Raw genomic sequence first — 17,345 nt, 5'->3', positions numbered from 1 at the left:
GACTTTCACTGGTAGAGGGATGATGTTAAGGTGCAGTCACTACCTTCTACTGTAAATATGTCATTACCAGCCTGACTTTCATTGGTAGAGGGGTGAAGCTATGGAGCTGTTACCATTTTCTAATGAAAATATGTCATCAGAAGCCTGATGTTCACTGTAAGAAGGATGATATTGTTGTGCAGTTACCATGTTCTACTATAAATATGTCATCAGAAGCCCGATGTTCACTGTAAGAAGGATGATATTATTGTGCAGTTACCATGTTCTACTATAAATATGTCATCAGAAGCCTCATGTTCACTGTAAGAAGGATGATATTGTTGTGCAGTTACCATGTTCTCCTATAAATATGTCATCAGAAGCCTGATGTTCACTGTAAGAAGGATGATATTGTTGTGCAGTTACCATGTTCTACTATAAATATGTCATCACAAGTCAGACTTTCAATCATTGAAGGACGAGTGCAGCAGCAGTTTGCATGCTCTCCTACTCAGACTATCTAATCGAGCATTTGAGGGCAACCATTGAGTGTAAAGGGCTGCCTGCTTGTTGTGGAGCAGATCGTTGTTCCGTAGCTTAGGAGGAACTTAATGTGTCATGCTTACGAGAGCAAGAGTGATCATTTTTCTCAAAGAAGAAAAGATATTCCATAGCTAAATAGAGTGAAAAATATACAGCCATATAGAATGTATAAACAAATGGAAGTGGTGACCATTGACATTTGAAGCCTTGAATACCTCTGAGATCATCCATGTGCAACTAACATCAGGCAAATCTGCAATGCAAATTGTGGCCTGCTACAGATCACCCTCCATGACCCAGGATCACCATTCCACCTTTCTGGAGACACTGGAAAGCATGAAGGTTCTACCGAACACCCTGATATTGGGTGATTTTAATTACCCTACCATTAACTGGAAAAACTACTCTAGTACAAACTCCCAGGCCCAGCGTTTCCTGGAATTCATCAACTCAAATGCCCTGGATCAGCTTGTAAACTCCCTTACCAGAGGTGAAAACATATTGGACTTGGTCATCACCAACATGGGCGACAGGTGTTCCACACCGGAGGTCAACCCGACACTGGTTAGATCAGACCCCATAAACTAATCACTCTGGATGTCTACACCCCACCACCACCCCCAACTAAAGAAACCACAGTAAAAAACATTTCTAAAGCAAACTTCATCTTACTTAAGACAGAGGTGGTAAGTTTCACAGCCCCCACGCTAAAGGATAACGCTGCCCAAGATGCAGAAACCTTTACAAATGCACTCTATGAGCACCTACAAGGATGCATGGATCATGTCATCCCTAGCAAAACCAAGACTCACTCCTTTAAGAGAAGGAAACCAGCCTGGTGGACCCCTCCCATAAATAGGATATACAACAGGAGGAGGAAACTAGTTCAGAAAAAAAGCAAATCCCAAGAAGGAAAGATATCCCTGATTAGTATCAGTAAGAATCTATGGTCCCTCATAAAATCATCCAAGGCTAACTTTGAAAGAAAAATAGCCAAGGATTCAAAAGATAACCACAAAGCCTTCTTTAGCTATGTTAAGAATCTAAGTGGCAACTCACAGATATGTGCTTAACTAGTGCAGAATAATACAAAATATACTGAACCTACTGATATTGCCAACATCCTGGCAGATAGATTCAGTGCAAACTTCACCCCCCTCTCACCCCCAAAAGGGCCCACAACAATACCAGAAAAGTGTAGTGTCCCAGAAATCACAGACGCACAGGTGAAAACAGCCCTTTCAAAAGCCAAAAACACAGCATCAATGGAGCCAGATGGTGTCCTAGGCTGCGTCTTGCACGAACTACAGAATGAACTAACCCCCCACCTAAACATGCTGTTCAACCTCAGCCTCTCCACTGGCTACGTGCCCATAGAATGGCACACAGCAACGATTATTCCACTCCACAAAGGAGGGGCAACAACTGATCCTGGTAACTATCACCCCATAAGCATGACTAGACTGGTCTACAAAACTATGGAGCACATCATGGAACTCATTAACAAAGACATTGGGAACCTCCAAACACTTGACCTGACCCAGTTTGGCTTTAAGGGCATATCATGCCTACTAAACCTGGTTGACTTCTTCGAGACAGTCACCAAGGCCATAGACGTGGGAAAGGTTGTTCCCACAGCCTACCTTGCCCTCACCAAGGCTTTCAACACCATTCCTCACTCGGGTGTTACAGAAATACTCACCAGCCTGAACATAAACCCCTATGTCACGAGATGAGTTGCCAACTGGCTTACAGACAGAACTCGCACGATAAGAATGGGCTCAGGTCTGACTAAACCAGTCACAAGTGTGGTCCCACAAGGCTCTGTCATGGGATCTCTACTGTTCGGCATATACTTCTCAGAAGTACAGGCAAACACAGGAGGACTACGGCTTACCAAGTTTGCCGATGACTGCAAACTGAGAGCCATAATTGACTCTCCGGCTGACACGGACATCCACCAAAAGGGCCTTACTGAGATGGACACCTGGTGTCAAAGTCATGGCCTCAAGCTAAATGCCAAAAAATGCATAGTCATCCCATTTGGGAAAAACAAAACACCCATGAATTATCACATAGGTGGCAGCCCCCTTAATACAGAAGGGGTAATAAGAGATCTGGGGACCAGGGTAGATAGTAATCTCTCCTTTGACAATCATATTGCCAAAGTAGTTAGGAAATCCTTCTATGTGGCCCATCTAATTTATAAAGGGTTTGCATCTAGAAATAAAGAGGTTATAGTGCCCCTCTACTCATCACTCATTAGACCCATCATAGAGTACACAATGCCCTATTTGGGATGTACCTCACAATGCCCTATTTGGGATGTACCTCACAAGACACTTCCAACAGTTGGAGAGACCGGAAAAGTACCTCACTAAGAGGATTACTGGCCTCAAACATATGTCCTATGCAGCCAGACTGAAAAAACTCCGGCTGTACTCAGTGGCATATCGCTTACTCAGAGGTGATCTCTGCCTGACTTACAAAGCCACGTCCAACTCAGAATTCACGGACATGCTCCACCTAAAGAAATCCAATTCACTGTGAGCCACTCGCTCTAGTGAGCTAAACCTTGCCACAACAATAAATAGAACACACTGGAGGGATAGATTCCTGTCACAGAGACTCCCCATGCTTTGGAAAAAAAATCCTAACTACATTAGGCAGAGCCCCTCAACACTCCAAGAGAAACCTTGACGAGTGGATGAGTAACAGAAATACACCCCTGGGATCACTTCATTGGCTCTGCTTGACAGAGGATCAGTTAATTAATCAATGGGACGGTGAAAGCTGACACACTCTGGCTAGACTTATAAAAGCCCTCGGACAGATAGCCTAGTACCTACCCATGAACCTATTGATCATAAAATAATTCTCTTTCCACTTGTTTAAAGGCTTTCTTATAACTAATTCACTATCAGTTTCACAATCTAATTCAAGAAGATGTAGGACTGAAAAATAATCAAGACAAGTCGGATTATTGCTTCATTTTGGAACTATAATGCTGCTTTTAGTTTTTGTGCTTCCCCCATACATGACAGTCTCAAAAGAGGCAATACGGATTCAAGATTATCATCATCATCATGCTTCAAGGAATATACAGTGTCAAGAATAATCTGATGAAGTGCCTAAACCTGGAGACAAGCTCAACAAAAAAATTTGTTTTAATAACAGGAAGGAGTAATTGACTATCACATGCACTAATTTTAAGTACAAAGCTACACGACTTATTTCAACCTCACTGAATTCCTCAGACTTTACTGCTTTTGAGGACAAAATAATGGGGTGTCACAAATTCCTGAGTGGTCCCTTCAAATCCTGATTTTCTTTTATTTTTCTTTTTTTTTTTTTTACAAGTTTGTTACAGCTGACATCACGCATCACCAGCGCATCCCGCAACATTCTCAACATGCAAGGGCATGTGTGATGACATCAGCTTCGTGAGTCAGTTCTTGACCGACTGTAAAAGCATGTAGAAATATCTTGTAACCTTTTGCAAACTATAGTGGAGTGGGTGGGGCATGAGGACAGACAATCCAGTCATCCATTCAGTAAGTACTACAGTACTGTCCATTAAGTGGGCAGATTGATGGTGCCATCCACTTTTCATTTTTAGTGGCAGTGTTTTTTTTTTTTTTTAGGACTCATTCACTGACCGATCTGTCCTGTAGGCGCTATTACTGAAAAAGTGGAAAACTATATGAATGGTATTCGTGCTGACCTCATGGGTTCAACCAGGTGCTGGCAAGGGTACCCAGGTAAGGGAATGGGGAGAATAGGTGACTTTTTTGTGCCGGCTGCTGTCAGCTATATTGAGTTTATTTGTTATTGGAAGCCTGTCTTGTAACTTGAGTTAAAAATGATATACATGTGTCTTTAAAGTTGTTTTGTATAGCCTCATGTTTAAGATTATGGAGGTAATTTAGTTGGATTAATCGGCAGTAGTGCAGATCCCATATTTCCTTTCAGAATATCTTTTTTGTCTTTTGGAAATAATGACCATTTCCATCTTATAGAAACAAGGAGTTTTGTTTTTGTGTTTGTAGTCTGTCTTGGATGGATACACAGTTCGAACAGTGGAAAACTTAAGCTATTTTGTTAGGTTTTTCTGTTCCCTCATGGTCCCACCAGAAAATGAAAACATTATTTTTATTTGTCTTTGAAGTCTCCATGAGGACATCTGTTGATTGTTACCAAATGTATTTTTTATACCAATTGTATTTTAATGTTTTTATAGACCGAATGCATTTGATTTGTGCACAAGAGTCATGGCCACAGTTGGTTAATAAATGTCCACAATCAAACTTGCTCAAAGTAAAATAATGGTGCAATGCCCTTGGCAGGGATTATACATTGCAATTAAAATGTGTATATAGATTAAGTCATACATCTGCTTTTATTACAACTGTCTAAAAGTTGTCATACAATGATCATGGAAAATGAAGTACTAGATAATACAAAAGCACAGTCAGTAGTATTCAGCATGTTATGTTTACTGTAGACTCGACCTTTAGAGTTGCACTGCATGTACATCAATTTATTGAATTAGTAAAATTACCTGCTGGCTAGAGGCATGAGGTAATGAAACACAACAGTTTTCAAACTGAAGCTTGGAAAACTTTATAGGATGTCAGTCACTCAAGGTATAACAATTGTCGTTAAATAAACATAACAGATTTCAGAAACCATTGCTATGTTCATAGAAAAAATACATTTTGATGCTTGTGGACCCCCCCATTTATCTAAGCTGTACAGCAACTATACCTCTCAGAGCAAGAAATCTGGACAAAGCCAAAAATAATGGTGGGAGAAAGGCTCAAAAATGGGAGATTTGGGTACAAGGATAGATTTTAAATATTGCTCCTGTAAACTTAGATAGTTGGTAGAACAGGTTTTGCATTATGCATTTTTTCGGGGATATAAAATCTGAAATTTAAATGTCTGCCATTATTTATTATTATTTAGTGACTTCAGTCTTCACGTTGGTATCCCACAATCCCACTGGAGTGGGCAGAGTTACATGATTATGTATCCACAAAAAACAAAAAACAAATGAAGCAGCACAACTGGATAGAAAGATTTTCTTTTTACTGGATTCTGGTACCTCAGCCTTCGCCTTCACATGGAATAATAATGTAAAGCACAAACCAGTATAAATACACACCTCACATAATCAATCATGTCAATTAAACAATTAATCAATCAAATATGAATATATCACTTCTTAAAGAAATATATATATATATATATATATATATATATATATATATATATATATATATATATATATATATACATATATATAATATTGTACACATATATACATGCGCACACAGAATACAAAAAATAAATAATATTTTATATCATACATCTAAATTCATACCATATTTACAATAAATTTAGATTCCATATTCAACAATTTTGTTTGAAAATTTATATTACTTTCTCCCATTCCCCAAGGTCTTGCTAAAATACTGAATTTAAAACCAGTTTGTTCTCCATTGTGAAATTGATGAAAGTGGCTTGCAACTGGACTATCAAGTCTACTGTTCCTAATATCCCCCAAGTGTTCCAAGATTCTTAACTTAACCCTACGTTTCATTTGTCCTATGTACCATTTTCGTTTAATACAATTGCACCCAATAATGTATACCACCCTGGAAGAATTGCAGTCAAAGTGATCTAGTGCATGGTATGTAATCCCATTAATTTTATGGCCATCTAAATTAATAATTTTATCACAAACCTTGCATTTGTTGCAAGCAAAAGAGCCTGCATTTACTGCCCTGTCCTTCTTGCCCTTACTTCTAACTAATTCCTTCAGATTTTTGCATCTTGTGTAAGAAAAAATAATGTTTTTTGGAACTATATTCCTCAAGAAATCATCACTGGTTATAATAGGCCACATGTTTAACACAATTCTCTTCAAAATTGAAGAAAAAGGAGAGAATTTATCAACAAAAAATATTTTATCCATCTTCACAAGATCCTTTTTATTGGAATAAAGGGATTTGTTCACAAATCTCTTCCTGTTCTTAACTGCAACCCCCTGTCCATTCAAATTTAACATTCCTTCCACTTTGGTCCTATGTGAATAGACAATACTCCTAGAATAACCTCTGTTAATTAGTCTCTTACAAATAATGTCAAATTCCCTTTGGACATTGATATTTTCAGATGTATTCATAGCAATTCGTCTAAATTCACCAAAGGGCAATGACTCAATTAAAGAATTACTATGCATACTGGTTGCGTGCAAGAAATTATTTACTGCTGTCTTTTTATGAAAAGGCTTGTGTTCAACCGTCCCCTTCAAACCAATATAAAAATGCACATCCAAAAAAATCTATGTTCTTGACATTTACCTGATATGTAAAGTCTAGTCCACATGGATTCAATTTTAAACTTGTAATGAAATCATCGAAATCTCTTGGATTACCTCTACATAGAAACAAGAGGTCATCTATGAATCTCTTGTAAATCAAAACATTGTTCTGAAAAAAACTTTGTAGTGTAAATGAATAAATTTTCAAAGTGGCCCATAAACAGAATAGCATATGACGGTGCAAAGCTGGCACCCATGGTCTTTTGTAAAAATATTTTTGTTGAATTCAAAAACATTATGAGTAAGGCAAAATTCCACCAGTGAGATAATAAAGTGAGTTTTAGGTCCTTCCCCCATGAATGTATGAATAGCCTCTAGGCCCCATTGTGTAGAAATAGATGTGTATAATGAAACCACATCCACACTGGCCCAATAATAGTTATCTTGCCAAATCTTTCCTCTGAAACTGTCACAAACCTCTTTTGTATTCTTTACATGTGATGGAATTCTCACTAGATATTCCTTTAATATGGAGTCCAAAAATATGCCCACATTTTGTGAAAAGGCCCCCTTTCCTGAGACTATTGGACGTCCAGGGGGGTCTGCCAAATCTTTGTGTATTTTTGGCAAAATAAAAAACCTGGCATCATTTGGACTTTTAATATGCAGTTTCCTGACATCACCCTGAGAGAAGAAACCAAGCCTTTCACCTTTTTCTAACAATTCCAATAGTTTGTTATTAAACTCAGCAATGGGATTCGTAGATAAAGAAATATATACCCTGTTATCTGAGAGCAACTTAAGGGCTATAGAATTGTATCTATTCTTGTCAAAAACAACCCAATTACCACCTTTATCTGATTCCAAGAATACATATTTATCACTCATCTTTCTTAACTCACATAAAGCTTGCCACTCATCCTTACGTAAATTATAACTTTTCACATGTTGTTTGAACAAAAAATATTCATCAATAACCTGCTTGTTTAAAGCTTTTTCAAAAAAACTTATGCAAGAATTATTTCTAGCAGGATTGAATTCACTGACACATGGGACCTTAGGAATAAGTTTGCCATACCCTGTGTTATATTCAAACATCCTACTGGCGTTATTAACATTCACATTATTTTCAACATTATCATGAATGTCAATTATTTCATTTTCATAAATGGAAATATCCATTAATGAACTATCCAAAATTGAGTCATTTACAACATCATAATTATCATCAATATTCTCATTAAGACCAATATCTGTTGTTTGTCTATGAAAGTAAACTTTTAAATACAATTTTCTACAGAAGGCCTTAACCTCCAAAAGAACCTCCGCTAGTGAAGGAATGAATGTGGGTATGAATTTCGTGCCCTTGTGTAAAACACTACTCATGCTTTCAGTTATCAAACAATCTGATAGATTAATTATATTTAAACAGTCATGGCAAAGAGTGGTATTAACTACATTATAAGAATCATTGTAAACAAACGAAGAACTTGGTCTCGTGAACACAGACCTTATTATAGGTAGTCCATTAATATCTTTTGTTCCCTCTCGGCTGGAAACGCCGATTCCGGCCTTTTCTTTGAGTCGATCCCTCATTGGAAGAAGCACCTGAGTTTAATGTCTCATTTGAAAGACCCTCCGTACTGATGTTTTCAAATGAAACACTTTTCTTGCTTGAACTTGCTTCTACAGAGGAAGTGGAAGTGTCCCTGGTATTCCTTTCATTTCGCGCTCTGAATCTGCTGTTGTTCCAAGGGGTTCTGCCATGCCCCCTCTTCTTAAGGTTGTATTGCCATGAAAAGATTTTGCCAGTGCTGTAGTCATTTTGATCTCTTACAAACTTCCTTTTCTTACGCAAAATGACCTGTTGTTCAATTTTGGATACTTTTAACTTAATATTCACAATATTCTGTTCACAATCTGAGTCGGAATGTTTTGAAAAAAGTTCTCCTTGCATTGCAATAATTTCAGAGTGTGTTTTATCAAGTGTTCTTTCGTTACGTTTGACTAATATTTTTAGCCAACCCAATGTACATTTCAAAGAGACATCTTTCCACTCCAAGTAAATCGGTGTCCTCATCCGAAAATTCATATGCCGGTAGGCGGTCCACCCTGAGACCTCTGGGAGTAATATTAGATTCAATATACTTCTCTAGCAGTTTGATATCATAAAATATGGTCGCTTCTTTTACCATCAATTTCTCCAGCTCTTCGAAACGAGCAAATGCCTCATCCGAATGTTGCAGCCACGGATCAGAGGAAGCCAACTTACTTTCTCTGTCCCTCCAAACTGAAGAGAAATCCAAACTGGTTGCAGTTCTGTGTACGGTCCCAGGCGTTCTGGCTGCTCCATTGACACTCATATTCAATCGAGAAAAAACACACTTCTGGATCACAAGTATCCAAATCGAAGTCTCCACAAAAAACAAAAAACAAATGAAGCAGCACAACTGGATAGAAAGATTTTCTTTTTACTGGATTCTGGTACCTCGGCCTTCACATGGAATAATAATGTAAAGCACAAACCAGTATAAATACACACCTCACATAATCAATCATGTCAATTAAACAATTAATCAATCAAATATGAATATATCACTTCTTAAAGAAATATATATATATATATATATATACATATAAATAAATAAATATATATATATATATACACACATATATATAATATTGTACACATATATACATGCGCACACAGAATACAAAAAATAAATAATATTTTATATCATACATCTAAATTCATACCATTGGGAAATAGTGTTCCATAATTTAGAATAAATTTAGATTCCATATTCAATAATTTTGTTTGAAAATTTATATTACTTTCTCCCATTCCCCAAGGTCTTGCTAAAATACTGAATTTAAAACCAGTTTGTTCTCCATTGTGAAATTGATGAAAGTGGCTTGCAACTGGACTATCAAGTCTACTGTTCCTAATATCCCCCAAGTGTTCCAAGATTATTTTTTCTTACACAAGATGCAAAAATCTGAAGGAATTAGTTAGAAGTAAGGGCAAGAAGGACAGGGCAGTAAATGCAGGCTCTTTTGCTTGCAAAAAATGCAAGGTTTGTGATAAAATTATTAATTTAGATGGCCATAAAATTAATGGGATTACATACCATGCACTAGATCACTTTGACTGCAATTCTTCCAGGGTGGTATACATTATTGGGTGCAATTGTATTAAACGAAAATGGTACATAGGACAAACAAAACGTAGGGTTAAGTTAAGAATCTTGGAACACTTGGGGGATATTAGGAACAGTAGACTTGATAGTCCAGTTGCAAGCCACTTTCATCAATTTCACAATGGAGAACAAACTGGTTTTAAATTCAGTATTTTAGCAAGACCTTGGGGAATGGGAGAAAGTAATATAAATTTTCAAACAAAATTATTGAATATGGAATCTAAATTTATTGTAAATATGGTATGAATTTAGATGTATGATATAAAATATTATTTATTTTTTGTATTCTGTGTGCGCATGTATATATGTGTACAATATTATATATATGTGTGTATATATATATATATATTTATTTATTTATATGTATATATATATATATTTCTTTAAGAAGTGATATATTCATATTTGATTGATTAATTGTTTAATTGACATGATTGATTATGTGAGGTGTGTATTTATACTGGTTTGTGCTTTACATTATTATTCCATGTGAAGGCGAAGGCCGAGGTACCAGAATCCAGTAAAAAGAAAATCTTTCTATCCAGTTGTGCTGCTTCATTTGTTTTTTGTTTTTTGTGGAGACTTCGATTTGGATACTTGTGATCCAGAAGTGTGTTTTTACATGATTATGTATGCAACTTTTATGTTAATCAGCAGTCAGATTTTTGGCCAATTGTACCTACTTTTATTGGGCCTTTATGCAAATTTGTGATGTTTCCAGTTAAGAGGTATGGTCACTCATCACCAGAACTCACAGCTTCAAAAAGTAAAAAGTTAAGTTCGTTACTTACTGTGCTCAGAAACCACCGATGTAGGCGTTTCTTTTTCGGAAGGCAAAGGATTGGCAGAGTGATTTGGAACAACTTGTGGACTGGCTTTAATACCAAAGGCCTCTGCGTGTAACTCTGTTAAAATTAAATAAAGGACTACAAATATTAATATGTACTGTAACCATAGCCTGCAAAACAAATGAGGTTTCCAATGTGGTTTTAATTCACATCTGTTTAATAACAAATCATTTTAGTTTCCTTTCTCCCAAATTATTACATCTAAATGCAAAACAGAAATGCTCATGACTGATTATAAAGTGAGCTAATGTCAGCTGTTTGATATTTGGGCTACATTTTTGCTGTACGAAGTTATATTTCCATATTGCTATCATCATGCATAAAAGCTGTGTTATGATACTGCTTCACTCTAGTTACTTAACTGCAGTAGGTACTTGGACTGTTTGAAATTGCTAAACGCTGTTGACCAATAGTACTGTGGATACGGATACAATTGCTGTAATGCCTTGTGCCTTTGCTGGCAGTGATTACTAAAAAGTCATTTACCACCGTTTTTTTTTTCCACCCATGTGTTCTCACTATGGCTTTCCTCTTTCTTTAAGTCCTGTAAATATTACTCTCTGCCTTTGCTGTAGGTCCACAATGGTTTCCCCCTGCAAAGTTCCCATTTGGCTTCCCAAGGGATGGAAATGCCATATAACCTCAACCTCTCAGCTACCCCAGCATATCCCCTACCTCTGTCTGCAAATTGCAACCATCTACTACAGTTGTCCAATACTTTATCTTCCCACACCTGGTCTACACCTATCAAAATGTTTCCTTGGCAGTTTCTTGTCACACCTCCTTTTGTTACTCACACATCTAACATCCTCTTACCATCTCCAACAACTACACTTTCAAATATCAGATTCTCCAACTTAATATTATCTCTATCACACCCAGTCTAATCAGTGTACCCACTAATCACTTTTTCAAATCAAACTACACCTTTCATAACCCCATTCTCTACAGAGTTGTTGTAAAACAAAAAATATTAAACTTAAACATCTCTTTGGCTACCTCAGCCACCCTCACTTAACCTCTGTGGAGATATTTATCCATATCCAGCTTCCCCTCTATCCATTTCAAAAGGATTGCCAAACTATCATAGGACCCCTTCATCCTTCATAAAATGCTTGCCAAACTACCACCACAAATACACCATGCTGTTTAGGCCAAGCCTTTAAATCCAATAACCTGCACCTTTATAGCATTGACCTCAGAAGCATTAGAAAAACTCCTAGAAGATCATGTATAAATTTCACTCCATTTTCCTGACATCATGGTCATAACAGAAACATGGCTAAAACAAGATATAAAAGATAATTAGATCCTATCAACAGGGTGTATCATCCTTAGATTGACTATAGCAATCAAAATGCCATCAGCGTAGCAGTAATCTACAATAATACTCTCAGCTATCCCACACTACTTATAGACCACCAGCTACTAAAATTGCAGAGATTCTTGTACCTTCACTTGGATAAGACCTTAATAAGAATGTCTTTTATTTTCAAGGGCAATGCTATTGGCAATTGCAGGGTACGGCGATGGGAGCATCTTTTGCTCTCATTTATGCCGATCTGTTCATGGCATTCTTTGAGGAATGCATGATCTATGATCCACTACACAATATCTATCTGGTGGAAATAGACATTTGGCGCAGGTACTTGGATGATTGCTGGATGGTGTGGCGGGCAGATGTCAGGTATTTACAAGAATTCATTGAATACCTCAATCAAAATGTATGGGGAATTGAGTTTACGGTAACATACGATCTTCAAAGCATCAATTTTTTGGATGTTACCGTTACCAGAAACACAGATCATACGTTGAATACAAGATCCTATCACAAATACCCTCAATACAACACTTTGTTGCATGCTTCCAGCATGCACCCAGGCCACACCATCCGGAACATCCCTAAGTCCCAATTTATGCGTATCAAACGCTTGAGCTCGACACAGGGTGATTTTGATAGGGATGGTTTGGATCTTTATCATAGGTTTGCCAATAGGGGTTACAGACATCAAGACATTCTTAATGCCTGGAACTGGACTAATAACATTAAGAGAAAAACTTTGTTACAATATCAATCTCAAACCAGGGATTGTTCTACGAATATCATTCGGTTTGTCACTACCTTTGGTAGAAATTCCAATGCTATCAAGGGTATCATTAATAGACATTGGAATATTCTCATGGCCAATGAATATTTGAGATCAATATTGGATCAACAATGCCATTTCTCATATAGGAGAGGCAGAACTCTTGGCTCTCTCTTTTCACATTTCAAACACATAGAAAGTGGGGGAGCGATACATCAACAATTGACTATGTCAGGGGATGTATTAGTGGGTACATTCCCTTGTGGCCATTGTGGTTCATGTAAACAAGTCAACAAAAGTAAGGAGTTTACCAGTCGTAATACCAGTAAAGTGTACCAATGCAGAATATTTGGCAACTGTAGCAGCAGTTGGGTGGTCTATCTGGCAACCTGTCGGTGTCAAGCTTTTTATGTAGGTCAGACCTCTAGACCACTCAGAACACGCATCAACGAACACAGATCAGACATTAAAACTAGGAAGGAAACCAATGCCTTATATAGGCACAATTTGAAACATCCTGATGCACAATTTTCTTTTATAATTATAGATAGAATTCTGGGGGATAGTAGTAATCCCCAGGGATGGCATAAAATACTTACTCATAAGGAACAACATTGGATCATTACATTGGGCGCCCTATTTCCTCCAGGACTAAATGACCATTTGTAAATATGAGGATATAGGTTGGTACAATTTATGTTTTATGTTTTTATACATATTGATTTATATATCTTATTTACATCATGAATGATTATGAATATTGGTTTATAGTAATCTGTTTGCCTCTATCTCTCATATTTTTTTATAGTCTTCTTAATGTGTCATATAGGGTCCGATGGAGGACAGCCAAAGGCATATCGACATACCTGATGCGATCACAGCTGAAGGAATTATATTGGAACACTGGACTAAGCATGGATTTTCGAATTCGGCTATATCATCAATTGCTAACCACATGTTTTCTGTTGGAACATTCATTGCCCTTTTTTTCATGCTTTGGATGTGATGTTCTTTATGGTTATGACAGCATGTATGATATATGTTCTCAGTACAACTACACTATAAGCAATATTATCTACTTTTATGCTATATAATTCAATGTGTTGGGGTCAGTTCATAACATATTTTTTATTTTTCATTTTTTATTTTACAATTTTCTATGATCTACCTATTTTTATGTTATATTTGCCATATATTGTCAAGTTATGATTGCATTGACTATCATGTATAACTTCAGTTTATATATTTTGGGTTCTTTCTCTTTAAATATATACTGGTTGCATTTTCCATCTGTCTCACAGGTGGGGTGTGTCTATAAATTGTTGGGATTTTTGGTGAATTGTTCATACACTGAAGAAGGCATTGGTTGCCGAAACCGGTCTGTTTAATAAAGGGTTATTATTTAGCCATCTATATATATTTGACCTAATTATTTTCTTTTTTCTACTTCTGGATCACACATTGCTGGCCTTTTGTTGTTTACTTTATAAGACCTTATACATCATTGTTATCTACATACTCCTTTGGTGCAACATATGCAGTACAGTGGAAATCCTCTAATGGGTTTCAGCAAATATCAAACAAGAAACTATAGTACTAGGGAACTTTTGAGGAATCCAGCAATAATATAATCACTTTATAATGGGTCAGTTAATTCATCTCCACTCCTACTATTATTTATTTATTATTATTTATTGACGTTTGTTAACCGGGTTGGTCGAGTTGGGCTTGTGGCCCATTTTCAGTGGAGACCCGAGGAGAAAAGCTCCCAAAAACAAAAAAAAAAAAAAAAAACGGTTTACAGAGAATTAAACATTTGAGCCAAAAAATAGTCAAAATCAGTTAAGCAAGAACGTTAGACAAAGCATAAATGCAAACACATGATATATACATATCAATATTTTTACAGACTAAAAATATATTTACATATTTGCAAAAAGAGTCAAGTCCAGCAGTATTGATTGTAGAGTATAATAAGTATACACAATAGTGGGGTACTTAGCTGTATGTGGAGGGACTGAAAAGGTATATGGCAGGGTTGTGGGGAGCTAAAGTAGGGGCTTGACAAGGACATATTTTGGAGTTGAGTAGACTAGACACAATAGAACCAGTAATAAAAGCTCTACCATTGATTTGATACTCACAAATTCCCCAAACAACATTCTTACCTCTGGTTTCCTCTGACTGCTCATCTTTCCTAGCTAGATTAATATACATTAACTGGAACTGCCTTAATACTGTAATGCTGCCACATATATTAATGATGCATTTCTCTCCATCCAGAAATGACATGCCCCACTAAAAAATGAGACAGTTAAAGTAAACCCGTCCACCTTGGTTAACTAGAAAAAAAATGAAATGATACTGAAATAAAGAAATAAAATTTGGAATACTTGGAACCAAAATCTCATTCTAGCCTCTAAAACTATACAAAGCTTGAAAAACACAGCAAAATGCATTATCAAACTTGACAAAAACATGGTAAGCAAACTTTTAATGCAGTAAGAAACAAATAACCCAGAACTTTTCTGGTCTTATCACTAAATAATCATCCTCGCCACACTACACAACTAACCATTTCCACTAACTGTACTAACGGCAGCACTGCCAGCCAATTTAATAAACATTTTATTAACAGAGTAACTTCCATTTTTAAACAACTCTCCCACCTGTAATACCCCCCACCACCAGGGTCAACAAATAATCTCAACACATTTAATTTTGAGCCCATTCCCCCACATCCACCATCAAGAAATACCTTCCTCATACTAAACTACAATTGCCCCAGTCAGTCTTCCCACAGAGTATATTAAACTTGCAGCTCATTACTTAGCTCACACAAGCTCCATCCTAATAAACCAACCAATCAGAAACTAAATTCAAAAAATTTGAAAAAGAAATGTGCTTCACCAGCACAGCTGTGGCTCCTCTACTTACATCTCCAATAACAGGCTAATAGTTATTCTGTCATTCCATCCAAAGTCTTGAAAAAAATGTGTCCACAGCCAGCTACTTAAATTCATCTCAAACAACTTATGCTCCGTACAACATGGTTTGGGCCTGTACAAATGTTGCACAGCTCTTTTCAGCTTAAACATTAATAGCAATGCATAGAAATTAGTAGCAGAACTTTTCCTCGACTTATCAAAGGTTTTTTACATGGTGCCTCACAAAAACTGCTCTGCAACCTTTCCTGTCTAGGACTTCAACACTCACCTCTCATCTGGTTGAAGACTACCCCAATGACAATTTCAGTGCACAAAGGGGTGGGCACAGGATCTATCCTTTGCCCTTGCTATTCAATGTTTTCATAAATGACTTGTATAGCACAAGTAATCATGCTACCATTATTCAATATCCTGAGAATTCTAGGTTCATTCAAAGTACCAAAAACAATAAACAGCTTCAAACTCCATCAAAGGATTCCTGCAACTCCACTGAAACATGGCTTGATAAGTCAATTGCAATTAAATCCTAGAAACAATAAACTTATGTTCATACCTAAACAGACCTATAACACATTTATTTTCATCATTACTGCCTTCTAACAAAATCAAAATTGAAATTGTAACTTGTACTGAGCTCCCAGGTTTATCATAGATCATCATCATCTTCTTTCGGCTGTTCCCGTTAGGGGTCGCCACAGCGGATCATCTGTTTTCATTTCTTCCTGTCCTCTGCATCATGCTCTTTCACACCAACTGCCTGCATGTCCTCTCTCACCACATCCATAAACCTTATCTTAGGCCTTCCTCTTTTCCTCTTACCTGGCAGCTCCATCCTTAGCATCCTTTTCCCAATATACCCATCATCCCTCCTCAGCACATGTCCAAACCAACGCAATCTCGCCCCTCTTGCTTTGTATCCAAACTGTCCAACCTGAGCTGACTCTCTAATATGCTGATTCTTAATCCTGTCCATCCTAGTCACACCCAGTGCAAAGCTTAACATCTTTAACTCTGCCACATCCAGCTCTTACTCCTGCCTTTTCGACAATGCTACAGTCTCCAACCCATATAACACAGCTGGCATCACTACTCTCTTGTAGACCTTCTCTTTCACTCTTACTGGTACCAGTCTGTCTCAAATCACTCCTGACACTCTTCTCCACCCATTCCACCCTGCCTGTACTCTCTTCACCTCTCTTCCACACTCACCATTACTCTGAACTGTTGATCCCAAGTACTTAAACTCATCCAACTTTACCAACTCTACTCCCTGCATCCTCACCATTCCTCTACCCTCCCTTTCATTTACACACATATATTCTGTTTTAGCCCTGCTGACCTTTATGCCTCTATCTAAAGCATATCTTCACCTCTCCAGGGTCTCCTCAACCTGGTCCCTACTCTCACTACAT

General features: G+C 37.2%; 1 protein-coding gene across 3 annotated transcripts in view; it reads right to left on the bottom strand.

Annotated features, from left to right (window-relative positions):
• LOC122804506 (synaptotagmin-like protein 2) overlaps nt 1-17,345 on the bottom strand; it is a 3,492,381-nt gene that overhangs the window by 2,546,827 nt on the left and 928,209 nt on the right. For 2 of the 3 annotated variants that reach the window (XM_044074423.1, XM_044074432.1), the window contains one exon: nt 10,842-10,955. The exons of the other annotated variant lie outside the window; for it this stretch is intronic. In XM_044074423.1, the coding sequence (XP_043930358.1) occupies nt 10,842-10,955 (114 nt within the window). The remainder of the gene's footprint in view (nt 1-10,841; nt 10,956-17,345) is intronic. 3 annotated transcript variants of the gene reach the window in all.

This window comes from Protopterus annectens, chromosome 1.part1 (assembly GCF_019279795.1).
Source record: "Protopterus annectens isolate FY-2018-M chromosome 1.part1, PAN1.0, whole genome shotgun sequence".
In the NCBI taxonomy this organism is placed as follows: Eukaryota; Metazoa; Chordata; order Ceratodontiformes; family Protopteridae; genus Protopterus; species Protopterus annectens.
This window is presented reverse-complemented; position numbering and strand designations above follow the sequence as displayed.